Genomic DNA, 16,556 nt, shown 5'->3' with positions numbered 1-16,556 from the left:
TGAGCCCATCAGCCCCCCACACCACCACCTCCGCCACTCTGCCGCAACACACCCACATGCACACACTGGCGCACTCATAAAGGAGAGAGGAAAGAGGGACGCATTCACATCTGCAGCAATCACACGTTGTGCACACTGACACAGAAAAGCAACAAGCGTGCCTTTACAGACAACGTCCAAAATTTCAACCACAGTGAAGGCAAACACATTCAATTCACAAATGAAAATCTGAAGTTATTTCTGACAATTGTGCCACACAATATTTGAATCAGACAACTCTACCAATTCAACAGGAAAGATACAAATATCCCACATTCTTAATATATCTACTTATTTATATTCATTATCTTATACTGCTGAGGTAAAAACATGCATTAAACTGGGTAACAGCATTCAAAGAAATTTCATTCAAAGACCACATTTTTCACATTCTATGTGACATTCTATGTGCATACTGTAAACAACTAAGGGCTATAAAGAAAAAGAGGTTTCATTAAAAAAATGTTGATTTAAGATTATTTCTATAAGATTATTAGTGTCATGGACAAACACCATTTCTACGGAGATACATGGTAGTGGTGGCATCATGCTGCAGGGGGACGCTTCAACAGGTACTAACCTGCTCAATGGGTTTACACTGATTGCAAAACACAGTTTGAATTTGTGAAACCTATTTAGGGAAAAAACAAATATGGAAATTGTTTGTTTTTTCTCGTCTTGTTGTTGTCATCCACCATTGTTCTCTAAACTATACTACTCACTGCTGAAGAGTGAGCAGTGTTTGCATGAATTAATAACAGTACTAGAAGTCACAGAGATGATTGTGTCACCAGAATTTGACTGGCAATAGAAGAAACACACTTTTTAATTACTCTTCTATAAAATCTGAGTATTTCAGGTGCAAGTCTGCAACCAATAAAACTTTTACCACATATATTACACATATTTTCTCTGTTTCCTTCCAGGTTTGTTCCATGAAAATAAGAAGAGATGTTCACATCACACTCCTGTGGTGTAACTCCGAAGGCCTCTCTTGGCCAATTAAATCTCTATGGCATCAAACCAAACATGGCCTCAAAAAGAAATGAACACTACATTCTGTCCCTGCAGCTAAGAATGACTTTGTCCAAAACCCACAAGAGCTTACTAAACCCAGCCACACCCTCTTAATGTGGCAATTGTCAAAAACTTGGATAGGTTGCAAAACATATAAACGAATATGATCGCAAAGAAACACAGCTAAAAGTTGGGTCCACTAACCGTCACATTTAGCCCACTTCCATTCAAAAATAAAAAGGATTCCTCCACCGAAGAACAGAGTGTTCCTGCATGGGTGGTTTGAGGAAGCAATACAGTTGTGTGTTTTCTGCAAATGTATGTGTCTGAGCCAGAGGAAATATTGGAAATCAACTCTCAAAACAGTGCAATGGGAACAGAATACCATAGGCATCGTTTTAACTGTGCTAGGGAAAGCAAAAACCAGCTTTAAAAGCATAGGGCGAGACGTTTGAAGAGAGGTTCTTTTAAAATGTCATAAGCAGTTAATATCATACCTGTAGTAGATAACATGGTGTTTCTTGGTGTCTTAATTTAGTATAAATCCAGATCAGTTGGTGCTAGAAGGCTGAAGCTAACCGCTAGTCTAAGAGCGGGCGTCTACCCTCTAAAAACAACTCCGGTTTCAAAACCTTTACAGAAGTTAAGCAAAGGCAATTCTAGTACAAATTTTAACTACTGTCACATTTGCATTGGATGGGTATGATCATTATTTACACCCACAATGGAGGTAGGAAGTGGTGCACCACCAGTGCTCTTCCTGTGTAAAACCTGTACTATACCTCCATCTCTTGTGTAAATATTCATTGGCTCCAGTGTAAATAAAGACCCAATGCAAACATGATAAGGGTTTTAAGGTTCATAAACTAGCATTTGCATTCATCTCTATGATGTCTTTTGCGACTGGAGTTGTTGTAAGAAGTCCACTTTGGTTCTGGCGCCTTTCAGAGTAACCATCAGCTTCAGCCACTGGTACCAGTTAATGTGGTTTTATACCAAGAGAATACAGAGAAAGAGCTATCTACTTCCTGCGAGATATTAACTGCTTTTAAAATCACATCAAATCACGAGTATTGCATAATTGGCACCTCAAACCACACTGGATGTACCAAGCTCAACAGACAACCTGAGACAGAACAGATTTCTGGACTACAGCAGCGAGTAGATCTATCAGAAGCTTTGGGCTTCTAATAAGAATAGGTTCAAGATGTGCCTTGGAGCACCGGCTACCGAATAGACATTACCAGTGTAGGTAAATGAATAGACTATAACATTATATATAACATTATATATATGAATAGATTATAACATGACTCTTTTGCCCTGAACATTTTACCATAACCTCACTTCAAAATTCCTGAACTATCCCATTAAAAATGTACTTACATTCAAATAAATCTGAAATGAAAAGAGAGATTGGTTCAAAAACTGCTTGAATATCTGAAGTTCCGTTCAGCCATGCCGAGCACACATATTAGCCCAAAAATATCCAAATGGGAACGTGACAATCTCCGCCTCAAAAAGGCCAGCTGCTATCTGATCTGGGTGAAATTCTGCATTGTTATCCTATTATCTACGAGGTAATGCCAGATATGAGATTCCCTTCAAATAAGAGGAGGCACGCTGCTTGAGGCAATCTGGATCATGGCTAAAGCTCAAAACCTTGAGACCGCAGCTCCCTTGGGAGAGACTCCTCACCTCAATTGGCCCTTATACCTAAAACCGCTTAGACAGAAGGAATGTATAGAATGTCTAATGGATAGAAAGACGGTGCATAAGAAGAACACGGGTAGATAAATGGCAAGATAAAAGGGGTGTCTGGTAGATACTGTGATAAGAGGCGGCAAAATAATATCAAAGGCAAAGGAATATTGTTTTTCATATTACTCTCTCCTGATTGCTGTCTCCCATATTTGAATGCATGCCCATGCCTTGGTAATTTGCATGTACATTAATCATTTCAGTGAGAAATAAACTGTCACGGCTGCCTGAAGGCTGCCGTGAGAGGAGGGGGGTTAGTGAAAATGGGCTTCTTGGCATCAGATACTTGATTCAAACTAAATATACGACTCAAACCCAAACTGGCTCCAGGTAGAGAACCTGGGTGGAGATGTAAGGTCTCCATAATCCTGCACTATAAATCTGTCCAGCATGCATGATATGCCATCAATTTGAGTGAGTGGGAGCATCTACGTGCTTCTGTCTCGTTCCCAAATATCTTATAAACTATGAGCTGAAATCTTCTGCTCCCCGCAACCTTCACTACCATGACCAAGCATATTAGTACATAAACATAAAATAGATCAAGTGTATAACGTTATACACTCTGACAGTTTTAACTCTTCTAGTTTTTGTATTATATTTATCTGTTGACTGAAGTTTTTGAACCTGTGCATAATGACAGGATTAAAGGAGTTTGGCTCTATATATATAAATCAATTGAATTAATAATTGCAGTGTCCATAAAAAGTAAAATGATCGCAGTAATTCAATTTAAAGTGAAACTCATACAAAATATACGCATATAAACAGAGAGATTAGTATTTATTTTATGTTTATTTTAAGGATTATTGTAGATTGTGGATTGTGAAGCAATGCCTATTTAACAGTTAAGGGAAGAGTCATAAGGCATGGACTCTGGCTAAAGTGACACACAGATCCAGGATATGGCCTACAATTGTTGCCTTGCTTGTGTTAAGCTGCTCTTGAACCAAAGACCGAAGATTTTTACCTGGACTAAGGAGAAAGTGGTCTGAACCATTACTTAGTGGTCCAAAGTCCTTTCTTCAGATGACAATAAATTTAGCATTTAATTTGGAAATTAAGGCCTCAAACTCTAAAGAGAGTTGTGAGATACAACATCATGTTGCCTAAAGTCTAATGTGAAGTTGCCAAATTTACAACTTGTGCGTTTTTCTTCCATTCAGCTATAGATTAATACACTTAGATACAGCACTCTGTGGACAGCCAGCTTTTGGAAGGTGTCTTTGACTGTCTGCTGTAAATGGACTGAATTTATATAGCACCTTTCCAGTCATACAGACCGTTCAAAGCGCTTTACACTAGAGCCACATTCACCCAATTGCACTCACTAACGCTCACACATTCATACACCGATACACAGATCGGTAGGCAACTTTAGGTTAAGTGCCTTGCCCAGGGGCACATCGACATACATCGAACCCACAACCTTCCGATTGCAAGACGACTACTCTTCCTAATGAGCCACAGTTGCTGTCAAGTCAGCAGTATTGAGCATGATCATGTAGGCCATAAAATTATATTTCTGTATTAAAAATCTAATTTTTTTGGTCTTATAATATATTTTTCTGAATAACTACATTTCATTAATTGTAGGGCCATAATAATCAAACTTAACAGAAATAAATGATTGAAATACATCACTCTGTGTGTAATGAATCTATATAATATTTGGGATTCACTGATTCTGAATTAAATTATTAGAACAAATAAACTTTTCCAGGATATTTCAATTTACTGTCCCAGTATATACACCGAGTGCCAGCTTTCCTGTCGGATTGCTACACAGCCTCACTGCTTGTCATTTTTTTTTTCTGCTCTAAATTATTTTTGTCAATAAAGGAAGCCCCAATGACCTTTTGCCCCGCTGGCCCTGCACCAACCTCAACCTAACGTTGCTTTATAAATAACAGTCTAGTCGCTTTGGATTAAAGAGTCTGAGTGACTGCATGGCACTCTCAACAACCTGCTGCACAATCCACTGGGATCTAACCAAGCTTTGGCACTGTAACAACACAGAAAGAGAAATATGAATGTAAAATATTTAGGTGCAGACATAATCTACACATAAATATATGTGTATATATATATATATATATATATATATATATATATATATATATATTATTCTTGATATTCCAGAAGTGATCATCATACAGCTCTTTATGCTTAATACACAAAAAGCATTAGTGAATTATGGACTTTTGTAGCCTAGAGCCAACCATGCTGGCATATAGCATAAAGCAAGCCCATAGCATAACAATGGCATCATCTAACCCCCATGAAGTTAATGAACTTCCAGGCGCCTACGGGGCAATCCCAACACCAAGTGCTACTCCATCATTAGAGGCATTATGAAGTCAAGAGCGAGACCACATATACCATTCACTGCAGTGACATGCTGTCAGACCAATCACTGGGTTAAAACACAGATGCTTATAGTTGCAGACAGCCCCTCCCCCTGCAGTAGCCCTTACAAAGACACACACTACCAAGCCCTGATGGTTTGTTGCAACTGGCATGCAAATTCCAGCAGAAATACATCTAAAATTAGTGTTTACTGTCTATAACTGTGGATGAAAACCAAACTAAACAGCTCAAATCAGGGTGATTCCTGATTTTAATTTAAAATCCAGCTAATTTCTTAACCTGGTTTAGCATGGTTACAGGGTGCTGGGAATATCATGCCACTTTAGGTACCACTCCACAAGAAAACAACAGCAATCTTGGTGGAACGTGTAACAGATTCACAAAAACACAGTTCTAGGTATTCTCCCTCCAGTAGAGAGCTGATTAAAATACTGTGACCTCAAGACACTACGGCCTTCCCAGAAGTCAGATGGCATTAGGTATTTATAGGAGATTAACCATATTGCCTAGGTGAGCAGCCTCACCAGCACCCATCAACAAGCCAGTCTTTTCCAAGAGGTGTCGACGTGGCACAAACAGCTATTCAATATCTTTATTGAACCTTTGCATTTGGTTTTGATTTAGGTGTTATTGTAACTGTCTTGAATTTTGTATTTAACTCTAATTCTTTGCCCTCAATTCAACCCCCACCCTTATAACTCAAGAGTCAAGCTACAAAGCTGTGCCTCCTAATTTCATTTTATTTCATCAGCAGCAACCAACAACACACTCCTCCTTTTTTGTGCCACAACAGAAAAAAGAAAGCTTCACATCAAATGTATTTCCTCCAACATAATATTGCTAAGATTAAAAAATTATGGATGACAGAAGTGGTGTTTACCAAACTGCAAATGTTGCTGTCAAATATAATTGCTTAATATGATTGTAAAATTATATGTAGGATGTGGCACCGGTTTTTGTGCAGGAGAGCGAGCAAAGGCAGAAGAAATTTAAATTCTCATTATGTAATACTACAACACTGGTCATTTGCATATTTTTATGCTATAGGACTTATTTTACACTTAAAGTTCTGCAAAGTTATAATTGATTCCTTTTAAATTTAAGACAAATTCAACAAAAATATAACAAATTTATGAAAAAGTTGGTGCATCAAAAGAAAATACTCTGCATACACTTTTAATAAGTTCTTTGCTACAAGGTTTACACATGTGACTTCATAGTGTATGTTTACACTATCACTCTGTCTCTGACGAAAACCAGGTCAGGCCTGTTACTGACATTAGCAATGCCTGCTTTAAATGACTTTCCTAATCCCTGTCATTACCTGGAATAGTCAATGTCTCGCCTGTGGACTGAAATAGCCAAGAACCTCAGACTGCCACTGTCCAATCCCCCTAATTTGCAGTTTCACAAATAGCAGGCAGGGACTTGGGCGCTTTGGGTGCAGAGGCCCTGTTGTTGAAGGCAGCTGATGCGTATGCAGAGCAAAGGAAACAAAGCCTACCTGGAGACACACCTCACACCTCAAGTACCTGCCAAAGGGGGTGGGTTTACAGGGATAGTTCAGGATTTTAGGAGTGAGGTTGTATTAAACTGTTATAAGTGGAGAATATCTTATTTATTTGGTAGGCAGTGGATCTTCTTGCATCTTCATTCAGAAAAAAATCCAGGGTAGTTGGACCCAGAGGTTGAAATTGACGGCTAATACTAGAGGGGCAAAGACTAGACATCGACAGTCTTAAAAGAACTCCTATCTCAAAAATGTCATAACAGTTTATGCAAACGCTATTTTGTTAACCTTTAATTTAGAGCTGCACAATATCAGAAATTTATGCAGTGGCGAAATTATTGTTACATCTTGTAATGAGAACACCACAATGCCTTTCTTTCTATCAGACAGTTCCTCTGACCAGAAATAGTAGGGATGTACTTCACACAGGCAGAGTTCATTTTGAGAGTACATTTTAATTAAGTTTTTGTCATAGTATTTTGGCTAAAATGTAATTTATTTTTAATTGCAATTTAGTCACCTGTAGTCATTTTGATTTGAGTCCAGTTTTAATAGACTAAATTTTAATACATTTTAGTTGGCTAAATCGAAATTGAAATGATTTTTTCTTTATTATTGATTACACACCACCTCCTACTTCCAATTCCTTTATGAATAATTATCATCTTGTTTGTGACTAACCACTCAATGCAAACTTGATGATGGTTTAAAGCTTCATAAAATAGCATTTATGCAAACCACTATGACATTTTTGAGATCGGAGTAATTTTAAGACTGAAGAGCTCTGCTTTATCTTGGCCCCTCTCAGACTATCCGTTGGCTTCGGCCTCTGGGACCATCTAGTCTGGATTAATGCTCAACAAAGACACCTACAGAGTTATTTACCTCACTTCAAAAAACCTGAAGTTTCCCTTTAGGGTGCCATTTATGCAACCAAAACTAAGAAGACTCAGCTATGTCTGGTGACAGTCTCTTGTGCAACAACAGTACAGGTTTTGACACAATTCCTCCAAAAGACAAAAATTAGTCCCTGTTGTAAAGCCATTAAGCTAGGATTGATTGTTCATTCTGAATGGCACATAAGAATAGTGTTGCTTCTTTGCCTTGAATAATTAATTTAAAATTAAAAGAAATGCTCTGAAGGAAACATTTGCTTGGTCAATAAGAAATCCTCTCTAAATCCAATCTACTGGTTTCACTTTAACCATACTAGAGAGATATTTTTAGTAAAAAATCTATTCTAAAAGCTCAGTTCAAAGTTTCACCATCAGGACAAGCAACACTGCCCTGCTGCTCTCACTGCCCTCCTCTGGCTGTCCTCAGAAGACCATAATGAATAGAAGCAAGATGAGACTGGTAGGAGAGGCTGATAACATGGGCAGATGTCCAGGAGGTTAGGCTCCCAGCCTGCCCATCAGCAGTGGTGGTGAACTGTGGTCAGTTGTGAATATTTACATTGTGGACAGCTGACCTGTGGTCTCCCACAAGGGTCACTCTGTTGATTTATTAATCCCTGATGGTTTCAGCTGGATAAAACCTGGATGGAAAACTGTGCAAACTGACAATTTGCATGAAAACATGCATGACGAACTTCTGACACCTTCAAGGGTTGTAAAAAAATGTGTCCCATATTATAGAATTCTTACGTTGTTTGTTTTTTGTCTCGCTTAAATCTTTCAGGTTATCAAACAAATTTTAACATCATGCAAAGATTACTTTGCGGTTTCACAAATTCTTCCATAATTTATACTTGCAGGTTACAAATTTTACCCAGTCTCTTTCCTGTTGTTGGATCACGAACATCAACCTCAATAGGGGTTATTGAACAATATGTTTTAGCTATTTTTCTGGGTTTTTCTATGAACTCGTTGAAGAGTTGCCACCACCGAGAAGGTGCACCACTATTCCATGTTTTCTCCATTTGTGGGTATTTGCTCTCACTGAGGTTTGCTGGAGTCCAAAAGCCTTGGAAATTGCATTGTAACCTTTTCCAGATTGAAAGATGTTAATGCCTTTGTTTCCCATCTCTTCATGAGTTTCTGATGTGTTGCTTTTAGGAATCATGTAGCCTACTTCATGTTGTCAAACAGGTTCTATTGAAGTTATTTGGTGATTCTACAGGTCTGTCAGATTAGTTATGTGGGCTTATCCAGGATTCAGGTATTATTTGTTCCACACTGCATACACATTGTGCATATCCACTATCATTTGCTAATTGAAATAATAATTTTAAAACCACCTTAGGCGTTTACTCAGGTCATTTGTGTCTGATCAAAACATGTTTGATAATTTGAAACATTTAGATGTGATATTATAGCAAAAACAGAAGGAATATGTAAGGGAGTAAATACTTTTCTTATTGCACAGTATAAGTCAACCTGCGTTTCTGAGGTAAGGTGAGTTTGTGCACTACAACAAACACTGAGGACCTTTTGGCTTACTGTTGGATGGAGGGAAGCCCCAGACTGTCACATTCTGCCTTGGTGATATATTAGACTGACAGGCGGTAGTAATGAACTAAGACAAGATAAGGCACCATTCATGCGTAACTGACACAGAATCCCACATGTGTATAATGTACAGAGGGTAGGAAAAAACGCACTGGATCTGGGAATAATGATCAATAAACTATTTGATTAACACGTCAAACCCCGCCACGCTGGTTTGCGAGCTCCTATTTCTTACCTTCCAGCCAGCTGAGCTGTTGCTGTCGCCCTTATCCTTGAAATAGGGCACATAACGGACCATCCAGTCGTAGATCTGTGACAGCGTGAGCCTCTTCTCCGGGGTGCTCTCGATGGCGCGAGTAATGAGATCCGCGTAGGACTGGTTCCCCCACGCGTTCCGGCGAGATGACTTGGCTTTGCGCAAGGACCCGGTCACGTCGAGCGCGGCGCCGGCCAGGCATGGGTGCGTCGCGCCCGTCGGTGCCGGGGCGCCGGCTGGGTGCTTCAGCTCCGCCGGACTGCCACCCGCGAGCCCGGCTCTGCACGCCGGGACGTCCTCCGGCTCCACCTTGATGCCGGCCAGCGGGAGACCCCCGCTCACCTCTAGTCCGCCGGGGAAATCCTCGGGGCATGGCAGTGGCCAGGTGCACGAACGAGGCCGGCTTTGCGGCTCGAAATCTGTATCTACCTGATGAACGTCCAATTCGTCGTCCTCCATCATCAACATTTATCCCTTTAGTGGGAAATATATTAAAATAAAAAAATAAAAAAAAAGGAAGGGACAAAACTGTCCTCAGCAGCACTTCACGTTGGAATCTGCTTTGTAATATGCCTCTTAAGCTCAGTCAGAATCAATCAGAGCCAATTCACTGGAGTAGGACATTCATCATGAATCAAAAAAATAACAACCTTGTGTGTAGGGATAAGAGAAGTAATAAAAATAAAAGCAATTTCTTGTCCATTTTACCTAGAGTACTATATTATTGAAAAAATGTGTCTTATTCAATCCATTTCATCCTATTACACTAAGACTCCAGCGTTCCTCAGCCAGTCGTGGGGCTTTTCATTCCAGTTGCAGCAACAGATGATATTTCAGATAAGGAAGCAAAAGCAGCCGTCGATAAATCCTCTAGAAGACAACGTGAAGAATCAGGAAAGAGGAAGATGAGATGGGGGGGTTAGAAAAATCACCAGGGCTGTGTAGAGAGCATCCACTGAGGCGATAATGCGTGATTACCGTGAATTATTAAATCTTCCAGTCTGCACGGATTATGCTGGCAGCGACATATTCAAGTCCATTCAGCTTGAACAGCAACCCAACTGTCTGCAATTATAATGAAGAGGCGTGCGCATGTGACGAATCGATCATTTCCTTGGATGGGAGAAGAAAAAAGAAAATATATTTATACACACAAATATATATATATAAAAAGAAAAAATAGCCCGGCAATCAAATCTCGCATCCAGTTGTCAGGGACGAGAAAATTGGCTTTTCTCACACCTCCTTCTTGCTCCTTCTTCTCACTTTCTCTCAGATGTCACACATGTTCTCATTTGCTTACAACTCGCTCCCGTCGATGTGAGCCGAGGATGACGCGCCGGCGCTGTACTATATAGTAGAGATGCTGCCAATTGGAGAGCGCTCACGGAATCAATACTCTTCGAACATGATTACAGCGAAATCCCCGAGTCTCTCTCTCTCTCTCTCTCTTTCTAACCCTCTTTCTGTGTCTGTCTCATATCCACCATTTCTATTGCGAAATCCTTAAGCCCAACTCAATATATTTTTTTGTGCGCCAATCTATCTGCAACGCGTGATTCAAAGGGAAGAAAGAAAGAAAAACAAAAAGAATGGGACAGCATGAGAGATTCATTCACAACTCGCCATCCTTTTTCTTGTTTTATGAAAAAATAAAAACGCGACCCGTGCGCGTGACGAATTGCCCCGTGCGCGAGGCGAGCTGCGTCCAAATGCTCTCCAGGGAGAACTTGGCGGTTTCACCTCCGCTTATTATTTGCGAGCAATACCTCAGTGAGTGTAATTTTCTCTGCCGATTAGACAGATTTAGTTCAGATTAACGGAGATTAGGTAACCCTAGATTCCTAATCCCAGGAGGAGTGGGTTGAAGTGGGGCTTTTCATAGGTCATAATGAAAATGAGAGAGAAGGAAAAAATGTTCCAGCTCCAAACTCACATCACGTGTGGGGAAAAAAAAAAAAAAGTAAAGACTACCACATAGGCTATACAGACAGAGGCTGTAGGTCGGACGTGTGTCCGTAATTCTTCCGCTGCCATGACGCAGACGTGGAGGTGGGGGAGGTGGAAGGGGTCACAAGCACCGTCACCACGCTCTTCTCAAGTAGCCTCCTGGGTGGGTCCTGAGGCACAGGTGCTCTTTTCCGATTGGTTGCTAATCTTATTATTGAGCCTAAAGAAGTCAGGGTGGATTCACGCTACAACGACCTGACTCCTTTAGTCACCGAAAGAAATATTAATGCATATTCAGATCTCCTTGGTGACGGTTGCTGGGTGAAAAATGTGGCTCTAAAGATTTAACAGATTTCGGACAAATTCATTTGCACCCTTGGTAAAGATGTGTAAGCCTAAAAACAAAGGAATCGGTTTTTGCATTATAATCTGACACTGAATATTAAAAGAAACCTGACATCTATTTTGAGTTCATTTAACAGCATTAAGAAATAATAGTTTATAACAAAAATCACCAGTAGCACTGATGATTCAAATTTGGACCAATAGCACTTGGTCCAATTTGAATCAGATGACTGAGATGGGCATAGATGGAGTTTAATTTTGTGTCTGATGGACCACTTCTGTGTTGATTGACCCAAATGTTATGGATCTGAAAGAGTCTATCTTAATCTAAAATGCCCTGGTATTTCAGCATTTTAAGATGTAATGCATTCTAACATGTTCCCAGGGACTGTGGATGACTAATAGGCCCACAGCATTACAGAACTTCCATTGTATTTAACAGTGGGCATGAGCTGCTTTTCCACATATTCATTCACTGTTCTGCACCAAATGCACCTGGACTGAGCATTGCCAAAACTTTTAATCTAATTCTTATTTTACCAATGCACACAGTTCTAGTTGAAGTCCTAACAGTTAGGTGAACTCCACATTAGTTTGTGTTTCTGAATGTACGACAGAAAAAGCTTATTCTTACTATCAATCCTAAACAACTGGTTTGTGGGTATAGCATCTGATGGTTGTTATGGAGACTTGACCCGCAAGATGCCAGTCTTTGTTACAGTGGTCTAACAATGAGTTTTGGAGATTTATTACTTTACCTCAATTTCCCTCATATGTGGTGGCAAGATCAACTTTGGTCCTCAATGATTCTTGTTTTAAACCTTTTTAAATATTGTTCTATGTGAGGGCAAACCTAGGCAGTAACCATTTTCTTGTAGTCTATCCCTGAGTTATGAAGATCAACACACATGTGCCTTACTTCAAAGGCATGTGTAGAAAAAATCAATTTCAAATATCAATAAAATCTGAAATAATCCCAATAAATATACTCAAATGTAATGCTGCATTAATATTTTCTGTGTGAGATTATAAATAATTTTTTTTTACAGATTTTTACCAAGGGTGCCTACAAATTTCACCATGTCTATAGTTCTATAGAAAAATGAAAGTCTGTGGTCAGTTGGTTCCTGCCCAAAGATTCAACAGCCTTATTGGAAAACAAATTTTCTTGTCTCAAAGAAAAATCAGAAAAAAACTCCTGTGTATCAAGGTAGCTTGCATGAACACATTCCCCATTGGTGCCTTTGAGTGTGCATAAAAGAAACCTATAATTAAAAGTTGCATAACAAGGACACACTGTGCACTCAGACATGACTGATGTTGAGAAATTTGTCAGAAATAGCAGGCTTTTAAAATGCAGGAGGCTGTGTCATTTGATGTCTCATGGTATGACTTATTGTTGAGTACCAGTGGGATCACATGATTAAAATGCCATCTTGCTAATAGTTTATTATTTTAAAAAATGTGAGGAAAATTGCTCATTAAAGACATGATTGCGTTGAAATGATTTATTATATTTCCATTCTTACGTGCCAAGAATAACAACGAGAACAGCGGTGAATACAAACAAGCCTTTCTTTTTTTTTTTTTTTTTTACAGCTTCTACACTTTAACACAAGGTTTTGCTTGAGATGCTTCTCAAGTAGCACTTATGAAAGCCATAATTTTGGTGACACTTGAGATTGCACAATGTGCCTTGATTACACGGGAAGTGAAAGAAAACCAAATGACTATCAAGAAGGCAAACAACCATATTCAGAGGCTCACAGCAGGACTGAATCTCAAGGGAGACAAAGCCCTTAGTAAGCAGAGGGGGCTCAGTCAGAAAAATAAGATAGGGCCACAGTGCCTTGCAAAAGTCTGCATACTTACGACCTTTTTCAGATTTTGCTACATTACAAACAAACTGCAATGTTTGGATTCACAGACCAAGAGAAGCTGGTGTATAATTTTGAAGTGAGGGCAAAAGGATAGATTTTCAAAGGTTTTCAAATCTTTCACAAATAAAAACCATAGATTTGGAGTGCTAATTTCCTCTGATACCCCTAAATAAAATCCAGTGCAACCAATTGCTTTCCCCAGTCACCAGACTACTCAGATGAGATATAATCTAATCTCAGTACAAATACAGCTGTTCTGTGAAGGCATCAGTAAACTAACATCATGAATACCAAGGAGGACAGCAGTCAGGTCTGGGATAAACATCTAGAAATGTTCAAAGCAGGTTAAGGTTATAAAACCACTTCCCAATGTTTAATAATTCACAAACCATTATGCAGGTCTTACCCTGGTAACTAAAAAACATATGATACAAGTGCAACCCACAGATGTATGGTTGTCAATATAAACAAGTAGGGGATTTAATCAGAGAAACAGCCACCCACGCTCACTTTGGAGGAGCTGCAGAGATCCACTACTGAAGTGGGAGGATCTCTCAAAGGGAAAAATATTAGGTGTTCACTCCACAAATCTGGCCTTTATGGAACAGTTGCAAGAATGAAGCCATTGCTAAAGGAAAGCTGTAGGAAATTCAGCCATTTGCCACAAGTCATGTAGGGGACACGGCAAACATGTGGAATTGCTCTGGTTAGATGAGACCAAAACTGAACTCTATGGGCTACATTCGAAGCCCAGTGTTGACACAAATTAACACTGTGCAGTCTGAGAAATGGTGGTGGCAGAATCATGTTGTGGGGATGATTTTCTTGAACAGGACCATGGAGCTAAATACAGGACAGTCCAGGAGGAAAACCTTGCTGGAAGCTGCAAAAGACTTGAGAGTGTGGTGAAGGTTCACCTTTCAATAGGACAATGAGCCTAAATGTACTGTCAATGAAATAGTTAATCAAGGAAAGATTTTTTTTAAATAGCCCTATTAAAATAGTCCAGTCAAAGCCAAGATCAAATTGAGGAATTGAGAAAAAGTGCCGTTAACAGAAAGGGGTTTGACAATTACAATAACTTTAGATTTTTATATGGAAAAATTGTTGAAACCCTTTGCGTTGTTCAGTTACATAAAAGCTAAATAAAAGAAGTAAGAAATAATTTGTGGTTGGAACATGACAAACTTTGGAAAAGTTAAGGGGTCTAACTTATTTGGTAAAGCTCTGTAGTTAGGCAGCAGTTTCTTTTACAAACTATGCATGTTTGGTCCCCTCTGGCTCTTTCTTCATACCAGACATTCCAGAGGTAGCAAGACTGCCCTAAAGATCTGAGTGGCTGACCCTGGAACAGCTTGTTCTGCATGGTAGTAATAACCTCAGAGAAACCCCAGAGAGGCAGAGAATCACATGGACATGTCAGAGCTTTATGCATGTCAGTCCCTGCACCCTATTTTACCCAGTGGGGTTTGGACAAGATGTACATGCAGCATCCACAGAACCCCCCTTTGGGAGATGGATGTCTGTCCTAGAAAACCCCTCATCCCATCTCCTCTCCTCTCCTCTCCTCTCAGCAAACAACCACATTCTCACTAACAAGCATATAGGTTTTCCTGATATAAAAAGGGGGGTTTCAATTTAGAGCTAGGAACACTGCAGATAATCTCACCCCCTTTGTGGCACTGGCCCAAGGTAGGCTGACTTAAAGGCTTCCTTTAAGAGAAATTGCCAACTTTGTGCAACAATTTGGTATCTGTATCTCAGCGCTGAATATTATGTTTGTAAAGACAATTGGTACCAAACTGCTTATAAATAGTTGTGTTGTAAAATGAAAAGACTGGTTTAGGTATGTGTAGGTAATGATTTTCATCCCTAATCAGAGGTCTAATACAATATGATTAACAATACCCAACCTAACCAGATAGTTATACATATGGCAAAAACAAATGAACCATATTGTGCAAATCTATGTGCACTGCTCTCATGTTCCCATTTCTGTAGTATTACAATAAAGTAACAAAGCTAAAGATGAAGAACTGACATGTTTAATCACATTTCAAAATTTCACGTTTCCTGCAGTAGAATCAATTATTTTTTTGAATTGTGAATTAGATAAACAATAAATACATTAACACAATTCTAATTTTCTGATCCGGTATTTGATGTTATCACAGTGATTTTGTTTGAATAGCTCTCAGAATAATTACACAAAACAGACGAAACAACAGCATCTGATTGGGTAAATTTACAGTTTTTATGTAGTCTAAAAGGTGCCCATTGAACTGGGAAGAAAATGGTTGTATGTAAAACTTCAGAAGAAAATAAGACAACTAATAGGCTGCAAGTAGCAGCAGGAACATAGTAGCATCTGCCTCATCTGATTCTCTCTTCTGATAGCAATTCCATAGTGAAAATTCTTCAGTTAAGATAAAAACATTAAGTTTCTTAGTTTCCCTACCCCTTGAACTTTTTTCCCACATTTTCTCACTTTGCGTTTTTTCACTAGGGCTGTAGGGTGGCGTACTTGGTAGCATTGTTGCCTTGCAGCAAGAAGGTCCTGGATTTGACTTCCGGTCAGGTCTTTCTGCATGGAGTTTGCATGTTCTCCCCGTGCATGCGTGGGTTCTCTCCGGGTACTCTAGCTTCCTCCCACATTCCGAAAACATGACTGTTAGGTTAACTGGTGTCTCTACATTGCCCTTAGGTATGAATGAGTGTGTGCTTGGTTGTTTGTCCTGTGTGTGTCTGTGTTGCCCTGCAATGGACTGGCGACCTGTCCAGGGTGTACCCTGCCTCTTGCCCATAGACACCATTCATTTTGAAATACCTTATCATTTTAATTAAACTTCAGGCAGCATTTCAGGTGCCTATCTCCCCTAGACTGCTTGCCCACAACCCACTCTGAAAGAAGCAGTAGAAAATGACTGACTGACTGATGTTTTCTCACCTTACAACCACAAACAATGTGTTATACTAAT

At 39.5% G+C, this 16,556-nt stretch overlaps 1 protein-coding gene across 3 annotated transcripts in view; it reads right to left on the bottom strand.

The window, feature by feature from the left end:
- The window catches only part of LOC124862524 (forkhead box protein O4-like), a 41,769-nt gene extending 30,156 nt beyond the window's left edge, over window positions 1-11,613 (bottom strand). Inside the window, exons 1-2 of one of the 3 annotated variants that reach the window (XM_047356507.1) lie at window positions 11,340-11,613; window positions 9,383-10,516 (exon numbers count right to left, since the gene is read on the bottom strand). In XM_047356507.1, the coding sequence (XP_047212463.1) occupies window positions 9,383-9,871 (489 nt within the window). In that variant the 5' untranslated portion in view covers window positions 9,872-10,516; window positions 11,340-11,613. Of the gene's footprint in view, window positions 1-9,382; window positions 11,183-11,339 lie in introns of those variants that run through there. The other 2 variants (XM_047356498.1, XM_047356512.1) reach the window with 2 other exon arrangements.
- Window positions 11,614-16,556: the final 4,943 nt, after the last annotated feature.

Source organism: Girardinichthys multiradiatus, chromosome 3 (assembly GCF_021462225.1).
Source record: "Girardinichthys multiradiatus isolate DD_20200921_A chromosome 3, DD_fGirMul_XY1, whole genome shotgun sequence".
Classification (NCBI taxonomy): Eukaryota; Metazoa; Chordata; class Actinopteri; order Cyprinodontiformes; family Goodeidae; genus Girardinichthys; species Girardinichthys multiradiatus.
This window is presented reverse-complemented; position numbering and strand designations above follow the sequence as displayed.